The following is a 13330-nucleotide window of genomic DNA, read 5'->3' as shown; positions in this document are numbered from 1 at the left end:
TTGCATGGTGGGTGTTATGATTTAAATGCAACAAGGAAATCGAATTAGGGTTAATTTCTTTAAGCTGTATTCAATCATGGGGCCCTGGATTATAGAATGGTCTAGGCATACACATCACTAATCAACTCTCTCTAGTCCAATCAATGTGTGTATATGAGAAAGCTTGCCAGTAGCGTTATGTGTGTTGATTTCTTCCAATAAATATGTTGGCTGCCATGTAAAGTCTATGATGTCCTGAAAAATGGTGTTAAGCTCCATACAAGCAAGCTAAACAATCAATGATATAATGGAACAGTAGACACCATTTTAGCTAAATATGCCAAGAATTGATTTAGAGACTTGGTTAGTGATGATGACTTAAAATTGGCAAGGGATTAAAAAGATAAAAGAAATGACCTTTCATGGCACTGTAATATAACAAATGAGGAAAAACAAAAGTTTATTGCATTTGAACCTTTTGTTTTTTCACAGTTTCAATTTAAGTCATAAGGCCCCTTATTTTGCCTTACCAAACATATAGCAAGTTATTACCTCAAGCCCTAGCACTAATAATGCCTCACAAGTAAGCAGTCTTTTATGAAGTCTCAGGTCTGAGTATATGTCTAGCAATACTTATGTCCAGTTTGTTTATAAAATTCTTTCTCACATGGTACAGTTTTCAGAGAGACACGATAAATTCAGCAAGTGTGGTAATGAAGGGACAGGCATTCTTTATTTATGCACACATCCCAAAGGGACATTGCTATGTTTGAATCAACACTGAACTGAAGAATGGAGCATCAGCTGCATCAATTAAAATATTGTGGCCCACACAAAATACTGCAAGGACTATAATCAATTTATGAGTGCAATGGGCATGAATTACTGTAGCAGACTGGAGGAAGTAATCCGAATTTATTAATATCTTGAAGCTAAATATAGTAAAGTTTTCATCTATAATCTGTGGAATCATTTTTGCACACAGTTTGCAGGATTTGTCTTTGGGTCATCGTTTTTCTTTTTCTTCATCTTTCTAGCTTATGGTATCTTGATAAGTCTTATGGTGCCGTGCAACTGCACTTGATGATTACCACAGCCAGTGACATTGTATCAAATCTTCTGGGATCAGATGATTCAATGCAAATTCCACATAACCTATCACCATCCTCATGTTTGCCATCTGACTTACTAAGTTATTTTGCCTAAATAATAATAAAAACAATCTGGTCTGATGTATTAATAGCGTTCTGAATGACCATAATATATTCTCTGTATCTATCCTAGAAAATCCTGAGTGGATTGCTGTTTGGTTTTAATAAACCAAAGTAATCCAATGAAAGGCATTTTACAGACACAAGTGTCTGTTTCCTGTATGCAGTGATTAAATGATAGTATTATGTCTTTATTTTTTTAAAACTGATGATACATATGATCACCTTCAATGTGCAATATTAGTTATGTTAATTAACGAGTGGGCAATATTTGAATTTCAAAGATAAAAGTGTATGCCATGATCACTTTAGTAGGATGATTTGTCAAGTGAGGTTATCTTTTCTGTTTGAATAAATATTGTTAACTAAACTATTTTCGCAAGTTATGACATAAGAATGATTCAAAGAAAGAAAATTCATTAAATTGAACATATAAAATGTAATACTGCAACAGAGTCTAGATGAACTATTTCTTCAGAGACACAATCCAGACTCTGTGGCAGCAAAATTATCAAATAGGACACAACTAAGAGACAATCACATTTTCAGTCACAGTGGTTTGACAATTATCAATGGTTTGAATTCATTGACTGTGAAGGCAAAGTGATTTGCAGTTACTGCAAAAAAAGTTCCCAAACTGTCACAGATTTTAAATTCTACCAGTGGACTTGTAAGTGTAACTGACAAATTCAGGATTTAATCAAGCAAGTCTCATGATAGTATTATACCTAATAAAGCAAAATGTAGCACAGTATATTCATGACACTTAGGCCAGCATGTACAAAATATTCCTCAAGTTACAGTTGCTAGCACTCCACTAAGAAATGTCATTTTATAATAAATAAAAATGTAATGGAAAAAAAAATCGATAAAGTGATTGCACTCTTTAACATAGCCTACTACTTAACTCAATAATGAAAATGATTTGGTTCATTATATCTTTGTGTTTTATGGAATAAATGCATACATCTGATTGAATTTTAGGCAAGAGACTGAACTTTTGGGTTAAGTTAAAATGTATGTGGAACAAATGCATTTTCTAAAACTACTTGTATCAGTGTGCATTGTGACTTTTCTTTAAGATAACTCTAAATGGTACTGGGTATATATCATTTTCTTCAACTGCACACTGTTGTCTTCCATTTGATTTGATGACTTACAGCTATACTGTCTACACAGTAGGCCTCAACGTCAGGAAAAATTCTGTATACTTCAGTTACAGCTGAAATAAGTTTTGCATTAGTACCTGAATCAGACAAAAAAGGTTGTGTTCTGGTGTGTGAATAGAAATGGCTAAAAGTAATATAGACAAAAGCCATAAGAGTATACAAGTTACATATGAAAACCACCAATTCACTTGCATGTGTGGCATACAAGTTCAAAGATTTGCTTCATGTTTATTTCTGTACACACATTGTTCAACTCATAAGATATTTTAAGAGCTATTTCTCTATTGTATGCATAATTCATTTACAAATGTGATTAGTGGGCCACACCGAAGGCCATACTATTAGTTCACTTGGCAATATGGTAACATCAGCTGAAAAGCATAATCATCCATTAAAAGAGCATTATGATATGAACATTAGGTATTTAGGACATATAGATTTTTCTTTTCCAAATGGAGTCCAAGTAATTATTGCCCAATCCAGGTATAATTTTGTACACAAGTAAAGAACAAAATAAGATAAATCTTCATTTATTTGCAATTGACAATACACTTCTTAATGAATATACTCTTTTGCATCTATTTTGTATCACTTGAATAAACAATATTTCTTTCAGTTCATTTTAAACTTTTATTTTATATCACTTGAGTAAACAATATCTCTTTCGTTTCATTTAACACTTAGAAACAGGTTCTTCCAGTTACAATAATCAACTCTGGAAACAATAAACAAACTGGAACTTTTGACCTAATTATATTACATTTACTAGGGTTAAAACAATAAATTCCTTAACATAATAAATTAACAGTTCCAGTTAATCAAACACAAAATCACCTTTTATACAGGGTGTGAACTGTTAATATTTACAGGATAAAGCTTATAGTTTCCAAACTGATTGAAGCTTACATGTTGCAGTTGCTGGCACATATCTATTTCCAGCATGGTTTGCATACATTCCACCTTTAATAATTTTGTTACTTCCCTACCCCACCCCATTCAGTAACAAGTATCAAAAATCAGGCTCATTCTAAGGCAAAGTCTGTAACTTGTGTAACACAGTCATCAGAGAGACAAAGATGCAAAACTTTATGATGCCTGTCAAAGGAAGAAAACAGTTTGTTGTTTACCCAAGTTTTGAACCAGTTAACTTGAATTCTCAGACCATCAATTGCTACAGCCCCACTAATTACAATTGTTAGGGAATAATGAGAACTCACCTTCAGTTATCTGTGTATATATATAATTTTAATAACCAAGAATACCGGATGTCTGGGAACATTATAGCATTCAATGGTAACGTCAGAACTGAGATGAGAGAATTAAACAAGCATAGTACATGACATAATATATCCATAAACTATTGACTGGGAAAAATACTACAGAACACCATTTCTGCTGGCAGTAAGATGTTGAACCTATATGTCATAAATATCAGGTTGGACATCTAGGACCAGTAATATTCATAATGGGCAGTACCCACCCCCCCCCACCCCACCCCCAAGTGAGAAGGGCCTGATTTGTAATCTAAGCCACCCAACCTATCACAGCCTTTATAGTACTTGAAACAAATATTGAGTAATAGTAAAACAAACTCTGAAAGTTATTAAAACCAATTTGTTATATTTCCATAACTCTGCATAGTTAACTGTGCAAGCAGACTTAAACATATCAGTGTATGACAGTTAAATTGAGCTATAGCATCGATTAACAGAAGCTACGAATTCATCAACAAGCAGTGAACAATCATCTTCACAATAAATGTCAAACATTAGCATCCATAAGCTGTCAAGACAAGTTGTTACACTGGATATATAATCATCCATTTATTTCAAACAAGCTGTGAAAAACGAACCTCACGTCCGCTATATGTACGCTGGCCATTGCAAAGGATGCTTTAATAGATTAATGTTTATCGTCGTGTCTTGACAACCATTTTGCGCGCGCACACCGGAAAGTCATGCTATATATTTGTTACTTGTGAACGTATTCGTGGGCAGTACGCTATATATTGTTCCCGTGACCGTATTCACGGGCAGAATGCTATATGTTTGTTCTTCGTGAACGTATTTTTGGGCAGTTACTTTGTCATCTTCAACCTAAAGGTCAAAACTGCCCATGAAATATATATATCTGCCCACGAACCGAAAACATGAATAGGACTATAACATAAGTGTATATACTTATTTTCAACATATACATAATTACTATGTAAGAAATACAACCTATGTATATGTATTTTGATTTGAAATGTAAACTATATCATGTCCTTCCCGTAAACCCACTTTCGGGATGACTGCCCACAACGCACCTAAAACGTGTATATATATATATATATATATATATATATATATATATATATATATATATATATATATATATTGATCCTGGCTGGTTACATTAAATAGGGGGTATGTTTCCCACATGAAATTTCATGGTTTAAATATGTGCCATTGTACCAAATAATATCTTCAAGTTCACAGGTGAGTGTTTAGGCTTGATTTACGCGTTAGCTTTTTGCCATGATACCAAATCCAATCTTCAAGGTCAAGTTTACAGGTCAGTGTTTAGGCTTTAATCACATTTTCCTTTTCTCATGTGAAGGTCAAGTTCTTAGGTGAGTCTTTAGTCTTGATTCATGTTTACCCTTGTGCCATGGTACCAAATCATATCTTTAAGGTCAAGTTCACAGGTCAGTCTTTAGGCTTGATTCACATTTACCCTTGTGCCATGGTACCAAATGATATCTTCAAGGTCAAGTTCACAGGTCAATGTTTAGGCTTGGTTTTCATTTTCCCTTGTGCCATAGTGCCAAATACACTCTTCAAGGTCAAGTTCACAGGTAAGTGTTTAGGCTTGATTCACATTGTCTTTCTGCTTTTCTAAATAATGATCTGTGTAAGATAAATGAATGAAGCTTGGTATACATGTTTCGGGTCTTATCCTCAGGGTCAAGATTACAGGTTAATATTTTAAGATTTATATTGTTTCTGTTGTATATTATGAAAAACTGAGGTACAGGGATGATCAGTAGTAAAATGTATGCTTCTCCTTTTATGGCATCTAATTCATCACAGTGAAGATTTTATCTGCAAGGTCAAGGTCATTTATGAATTTCTTTAAACTGTGTTCTGCACAAATATATTGCAGTGTTTATTGTTACAATGACAAACGTATATTCCTTGAATTTATTTGAACAATGAGAAACCCGTTCCTAGTATTTATTTGTACAATGACAAATATATGTCTAGTATTTATCTGTACAATGAGAAAGACATATTCCAAGTATTTATCTGTACAAAGACAAACACACATTCCTAGTATTTACTTGTACAATGAGAAACATATTCCTAGTATTTATTTGTACAATGCGAAACACATTCCTAGTATTTATTTGTACAATGACAAGTATATGTCTAGTATTTATCTGTACAATGAGAAACTCATATTCCAAGTATTTACTTGTACAATGACAAACATATATTCTTAGCATTTATCTGTACAAAGACAAACACACATTCCTAGTATTTATTTGTACAATGAGAAACACATTCCTAGTATTTATTTGTACAATGCGAAACACATTTCATGTAGTCATTTGTACAATGAGAAACACATTCCTAGTATTTATTTGTACAATGACAAACACATATTCAGGGGCCCCGAGTGGCCGAGTGGTCTAAAGCGCTCTCCGTTACGGATCACTGCCATCTCACCTCTGTCTGCGTGGGTTCGAGTCTCGGATTCGGCTAATGTGGGTATGTGAGAAAGCTTGCCAGTAGCTTCTCGTGGGTAGGTGGTTCTTTCCGAGGTTTTCCCGGGTTCTTTCTCCACCATTAATACTGGCCGCCATGTATAGCCTATCGTGTGCTGAAAAATGGCGTTAAACCCTACAACAACAACAACAACAAACACATATTCATTGTATTTAGAGGCTTTTTTATGATGTCAAAAGTGAAAATGGTGCTGACAGTATCGCCACAGTTGTAGCCATCTGAAATATCATGTTATTAGAACACTGTTTTAACAGAAATTCATATTGATTTGGGGGTTTCCACCAGAAGGCCCCATGTAACATGCGTCAATCTGAAATCCAATGTGGCCACCACAAAAGTGTGAAATCCAATGTGACCACCACAACAGTATGAGGTCCAATGTGGCCACCACAACAGTAGGAAGTCCAATGTGTCCACCACAACAGTATGAGGTCCAATATGGCCACCACAACAGCCATATTGAAAATTTTGCTAATGTTGCTCCTTCTGAATGAAAAGTCATTTTTTAAAAATAATTGTATCTCTACTCTTTCCAAATGGATGACTATATCAGCAGGTGGTTTTCTCCAGTGGACTTTTCATCATATCTAGATACAGTATTCCTAAATGAAAATGGTGTCATTAATATATCCAGTAGGGTTTCAACAACTGTAAAAAAAGAAAAAGCATGTTACCACTAATCTCCCTGATTAGCCCTACATGAAAATGGTGCCAATTGCACATCCAGCATAGTTGATATGACAACTGTCTTAAAATCTTATTGTCACTACTCATCTGAATGGATTATTATGACATATTTTTTTTGGTACCAAAAATACTTCCGATGATGTCTACTTTGACCTGAATTAAATTAGTGCCATGCTGACGTCCACCATGTGTATCACAGCAGCTAGTTTGAAAATCTTGCCATCAACAGTTAAAAGATAAAACTGGTGGTCCAATCTTTAAATCCTGGTTGAGTTCCAATCCCTTCGAGGGACACTTACACTTGTTTACATTTGGACAAGACAGACATTAATTTCCTTTTTAATGTACATTTTCCTATGCAGACAATTTGATACATTTGTATTATCACTATTTCTATTAATGTCACTGCTGCCAACTTTCCACATTAAATCTTCATGGAAGAGAGAAAATAAATTTGTGTTTTGGTCAACCAATTGTCTCCATTTTCGTTGCCAAGTCTGGTGCTTTTTTCCCGCGGGTTCAGATTATTTTTTAAATTTTCATAAGTTAACTTTGTGCATTTAGTTTAGTCCAGTACTTGATATACTTAGTACATTATATATACTAACCATTATCATAATTAATGTTTAAATTTTTTTTGTTAAAAATTCCTACATAACTATCCTAATTTGGATCCCGTGTAATTGAAAATACACATATGTTTACATATTTTGGGGCCTGGAATTTAGTTAAGGTGTTCATCAGATTGTTGTGAACCACTCCACAAAAATTGTTTGTCTTAGAGACCTAACTTTGTATATAAAAGCACTGATCTCAGCAATCCTCTTGATTATAGGCATAATATGCTGATGGCAGTCAGTCAGTGTGTTTATTTTCAGTGAATTTTAAATGTTTTTGCAAGTTCAAGTGTAAATCAGCTGTGTTACTGCAGATCTCCAACTGTAGATATGCTGTATTGATTGAAGTTGCTTAGCTTTCACATGGCATCATTCTAAACCACCCCATTGGAAAATTGGTTACAGTAACCTAGTTTCCTTACACATTTGTTGCTTTCAGGATAACACCCATTAGATTGTTTTTCCTGTCGAATTCCTAGCTCTAGGTATGCTATTAATACAACACTTGATCAGGCTGTTTATTGCATCACTGTGCCCTTGTTCAGTGAAACTAGATCACAATGATTTTCTTTTGACCACTAAATAATTTATTAGGCTGTACTTTATGTAACATATCTAGTTACAACTCTTGTAAAATTTAGCATATAATTTAATCATTCTTTATCCTATTTAGTAAATGGAAAACTCAGTTCTCTCCAACTACATTTGTACCCATCATTTTGGTGATCCTTTATTATTATTAAATTGATTGAGACATACCAAGAGCAAAGCCTTCTCAGAATTAATGATTGTTGCCAACTTAAAATGGTCACATCTAAATTGGATCTAAACTTGTATCACTGAGCAGGAAATATTTTTGCACATTGTTATATTTTCAGAGATAAATTAAGCTGCAAAGTTCACTTTAAATCTACTCCATCAGAGTAAATCAATATATAGTGTATTTTCTAATGAATTTTGTAATTTATATTTATTTTGTTTGCTTGACATTTGTACATGATTAGGGATATTATTGTTTTGGCCTTCCTGACTTTTTGATATTTGATTTTAAGGTCTACCATTATCTACAAACTTGGAATGATTTGGAAGTGTACTTTAACCTGGTCATTTTTGGTATCTTAGGTTTATATATAAGGTTGAGGTATTCCAAAATAATTTAGTTCCTTCATTAAGTTCAGTTTGTGGAATTAGTTATTGTTGTGTTCAGATATAATTTAAGAGAAATATTTTATTTTAAAATTATGTATTGAAATTACAAAGTGATCATTGATATGTTTGGTAAACACTACTTTGGGATTATTGTTGATTCATGCAAAGACATTCTTGATTACATCATTGTGATGCATCAAGACTATTGGTACATCAGCTCATTAAGACTATTTGTATATTAACAAGATTATGGGAATTTGTTTTAAACCTTCTTTACGTTCGGATATTTGATTGAACACGTATAATTATTTGTGTATTAATTCTAAACACAGTGACTTCATTTTTATTTTGACATTTTAACATAGAGATATAATTGTATTTCTTGATTTTACTAAACTTGTTGCTTTCGCTCCTTTCAATTATTTAGTTTAATTTTATAGAGTCATAGCAATTTTGTTTGTGGCCCAGTTGTAATAATATGTTTGTTCAGACAAAAATAACAAATAAAAGTAAAAATTGTCCATATCATACTGTGTCTGGCTGAGAATTTTGTGTTTAGTTGCTATGCAGAAAAGGAATCGGGTGTATATCACATATTAAGCTGTTATGCTTAAGGCAAAGTCAATTCAAAGATTGCACTAAGATTGTACTAATGAGCATATAGCATAGACTTGAAGATTTGAGTAAAGAAGGAGTAACGGTAATTGATAATCAGAAATACATTGGCATTGGGAACAATAACAGACTTTATTTTTCATTAAAATGTCAAAATTTGCAAATATTTATCCACTGAGCAACACAAATTTATGTTTGATTGATCCTATTTGGGAAGTTTTTAGTAGTTATCCTAAACATACACTGTCATTTCCACTTTCTTCTCTGATTACAGATTTGAAAAGAAAATTAAAACAAAGCAATGATCACCAAAGGTATTAGGAAACAAACATATCTTTGCACAGAGTTCACTTGATTAACCAGGTATATTGGTTTTCATTTTCGTATACTGTCTATATTTTATTACAAATTAATAGCCAAATTTCTCCATTAACAAATACATCCATTTCTTTATCAGGAGGAGAATTACTTCCTTGCTCCATGCATGCTTCAGCAGAAAGCACCAGTAGAGGTCATCTGTCCAAAACCAAATGACCAGATGGGAAGTTCATCAGTCCTTTGCTATGTATTCAACGGAAATTTTATGCCATCCCCAATTTTCCACAGACTTCTTGCTGCCTGTGTTGCTCACTGGCCAATAGCCACAAAAAAGAAAGAAGATAAACAACAGAATCAGATTTTTTGTGGCTGCTGTGTTTTTCAGCTGGACCGGCAGCACAAACTGACCCTACACTTTAAAGAACATGTTATATTTGTGAGGGTCACAAGAATGGGGATCAGGGAAAAGACTCCATCTTCAAAGCTGTGTATTGAGGCGAGAGAGTTCATCACTACCAATCTCCAGAAGATAATTGGATACCTGGGACCGAACCTGAACTTTGGGAACTCTATACAGTGTCCTGAATACAACGGTGAAAGTGTCAACATCCATTTTCCTGTATCCGATCTTAAAGAGAATGCAGAAGTATACTGTGATTTCCATGATAATGTAATTGAGTCATGCAGTATGTTGAAATTTTGGTTTGAAGATAAGGTGAGTTAGGAAATTAAGGTGTTCTAACTTTTACAAGTTGTAACACTAGAAACGTTTTACAAGCTATAACACTAGAAAAGTTTTACAGGTTATAAGACTAGAAAAGTTATACAAGTTATAACACTAGAAAATATGTGATATGCTCTCTAAGACTAAATTTGATGTTTTTTGTTTCCATTATCTGGTCATAAACTATGAGATGTTCTGTTATCTGTCCATTAGCATAATTATAACATTACTGTTTCTAAATTCCCTGAAAGAGGGATCTCAAACTTTGCAAATACACTCATCCAGTGATCTGGTAAGTGTTAAATAAAAATGGTGGTGCCTGTATATACAAGATGGCCACCACACTGGTGATTTTAAAATTTATATATGGTTACTCTTCCTGAATTTAAAGTCTTATTGACATGTTGTTTTCACCAGAACACTTCTTGTGATATCTGGATAGTCCTAAAATGTAAAATGGTGTTGATCTGTTATTCAATATGATCACCACAGTGGCCATCTTATTATGACTGTTCCTCCAGAATGGAAAGGAATATTGCCATGTTTGTTTTCATCAGAAGACTTCCTATCTTGTCTAGTTGGTCTTGGGTGAAAATGGCTTACTTGCACATCACCACAATGTCAATCTTTAAAATCTTGGTGTTGCTATGCCAGAATAGACGGTTGCATCTGCATCGTTTTTTAACTAAATGAATTACATTGATGTCTAACTCCTAAGTGCTGCCGTGCAGACATTCAATATGGGTACCACAGAGAGTTCAGCATCAATACCTTCATGGGACTCTTGTTTAGACATTGTGTTCACCATCAAAAGATTGCCATTGATTTACATCTCCCCTGTATTTGTCCTGCCTCAAGATATAGTTTTTTTGTAAAATTTAAGACTATGACAGAACAATCATGTTCAATAGAGGGAGAGAAAACGATAAGAGTCAAAGTTTTTAAATAATATGGGATGTGTAGGTATGGACTGACATTATGCATTGAAAACACATTATACATGGAATGACATACAGTATTATTTACATCATACTATGGAATGACGTTATATATTATAAACACATTATACATGGAATATCATACGGTATTATTTACATCATACTATGGAATGTCAGTATATATTATAAACACATTATACATGGAATGACATACAGTAGTATTGATATCATATTATGGAATGATATTACATATTATAAGCACATTCTACACATAATACAATACAGCATTTTTTACTTCATGCTATCGAATTACATTATATATTATAAATACAGTATTATTGACATCATACTATAGAATGACATATTATAAACACATACATGGAATGACATACATTATTTACATCATAACATGGAATGACTATATATTATAAACACACTATACAGTGTTGGGGCCGAGTGGTCTAAAGCGCTCTCCGTTAGGGATCACTGCCATCTCACCTCTGTCTGCGTGGGTTCGAGTCTCGGATTCAGCCAATGTGGGTATGTGAGAAAGCTTGCCAGTAGCTTCTCGTGGGTCAGTGGTTCTTTCCGAGGTATTCCCGGGTTCTTCCTCCACCATTAATACTGGCCGCCATGTATAGCCTTTCGTGTGCTGAAAAATGGCGTTAAACCCTACAACAACAACAACAACAACATTATACAGTGTCACCTGCATTAGCTACATTATGTTATGTGCAATTATCCGCGATACATTAATTTTCCTTTGTCATTATTTTAATATGATTATATCAAAATTGAGCTCCAAGGACGAGTGGATTTATAAACAAGGCTCGTTTCATATTAGCAGAAATACCATCTTTGAACGTGATTTTAAATTTTGTCTTGTAAGGATGAGAAAACAATATATAATATAGAATACGTTGCTGGGCACTTTGTGTCATAGTTTTTTATATAAAGCGACATATGTCAAACATATACCACAAACTGTCGATCAAAAATGTAATTTGGTATAATTTCAGGAACAATCTGGAGATTTTGATGCCTGTAAGTATATTGCATTATATTGGTCATAGTAAGATATTTCATATCAACCACACCAGTTTGATCTCTCCAAGTTCATAATACGTTTTTTTCACCCAAGCCTAAACACACCAGTCACACCTCCCATGGATCATAACAAGCAGGAACTGATATGACTCTACTGTTTGTATCAGGATCATTTTTTGTGTTGCATGCAATTCGTGTTGTAATAAGCTGGAATTTTGCAGTGATTTTGATTGTTTCTTTGATCAAATAGAATAATATGCTTTTGATCAGGATCATTTCTTTTAGTCTTGTCTGCAATGAATGTTGCACAACATGAGTCTGTGAAATGCAATCACAGATGTCTGTCTAGTCATTCATTTTCTATTCATCAATATATCCAGCAAACATTTTGTTATAGAGGTATATATCTTGTTTTATTGCTGCGCGACCATGAGAGATTATCAGGATGCAGGTAAGAGTTCAAGGTCAATGAGTGTTCTCCTTTGGCCATAGAAAAAATTCTTCAAGGAATTTAATTAATGTATGTACTCTAGCTCATCAGGCAGTTGGTCTCTAGCTATATGAGCTTATTTTATGGCATTGTAACTACAGTTTGTTGTCTATCATTTGTCAGTGAAGAATTTTTTGAGAGAACTTCTAGAGGGTTTGGGTTTTAAAGGATTTTGATCAAACTTGGTGTATATAATTATATCATTAAGATCTTGGATTGTTTTCCTTCTAAACAACATCATTCTGTTGTAGGCATTTGTATTAGTTGGCTGATTATGCAAACTCAGTTTTTAATTGTGTGCGATCAGACGTTGGTGCAAAGGTTAATTTTGGAGAAAGGGTGTTGGTCATTAAGATCTTGGATGATTTATATTGACAGTGACATCTACGCATATCAGATGAACTTGCAAATACTTGAAGAACTACATTTCAGGGTGTCATTTGCTACTAGTACTCATTAGTTTTGAAAACAGAAAGCACATTCTGAAATTAGAAATATTTTCCAATTCATCAGCTATTCAGTTAGTTTGCTTTTTTGTTTACCATACCTTCTTACATTCACAGGAAAATGAAGGGAAATAACCCATGGTAAGGACTGCTGAGAATCATAAGGT

The 13330-nt window shown here is 33.8% G+C and overlaps 1 protein-coding gene across 1 annotated transcript in view; it reads left to right on the top strand.

The window, feature by feature from the left end:
• The first annotated feature begins 9678 nt into the window (after positions 1 to 9678).
• Positions 9679 to 13330, top strand: part of LOC149789819 (uncharacterized) — a 45665-nt gene continuing 42013 nt past the window's right edge. The window contains exons 1-2 of the mRNA XM_089973362.1: positions 9679 to 10233; positions 12200 to 12224. Coding sequence (XP_089829488.1) covers positions 9685 to 10233; positions 12200 to 12224 — 574 coding nt within the window. The 5' untranslated portion in view covers positions 9679 to 9684. The remainder of the gene's footprint in view (positions 10234 to 12199; positions 12225 to 13330) is intronic.

Source organism: Sinohyriopsis cumingii, chromosome 10, assembly GCF_028554795.1.
Source record: "Sinohyriopsis cumingii isolate HCF-2022 chromosome 10, ASM2855479v2, whole genome shotgun sequence".
Classification (NCBI taxonomy): Eukaryota; Metazoa; Mollusca; class Bivalvia; order Unionida; family Unionidae; genus Sinohyriopsis; species Sinohyriopsis cumingii.
Note: the sequence above shows the minus strand (reverse complement) of the source record. Positions and strands in the feature narration are given on the sequence as shown.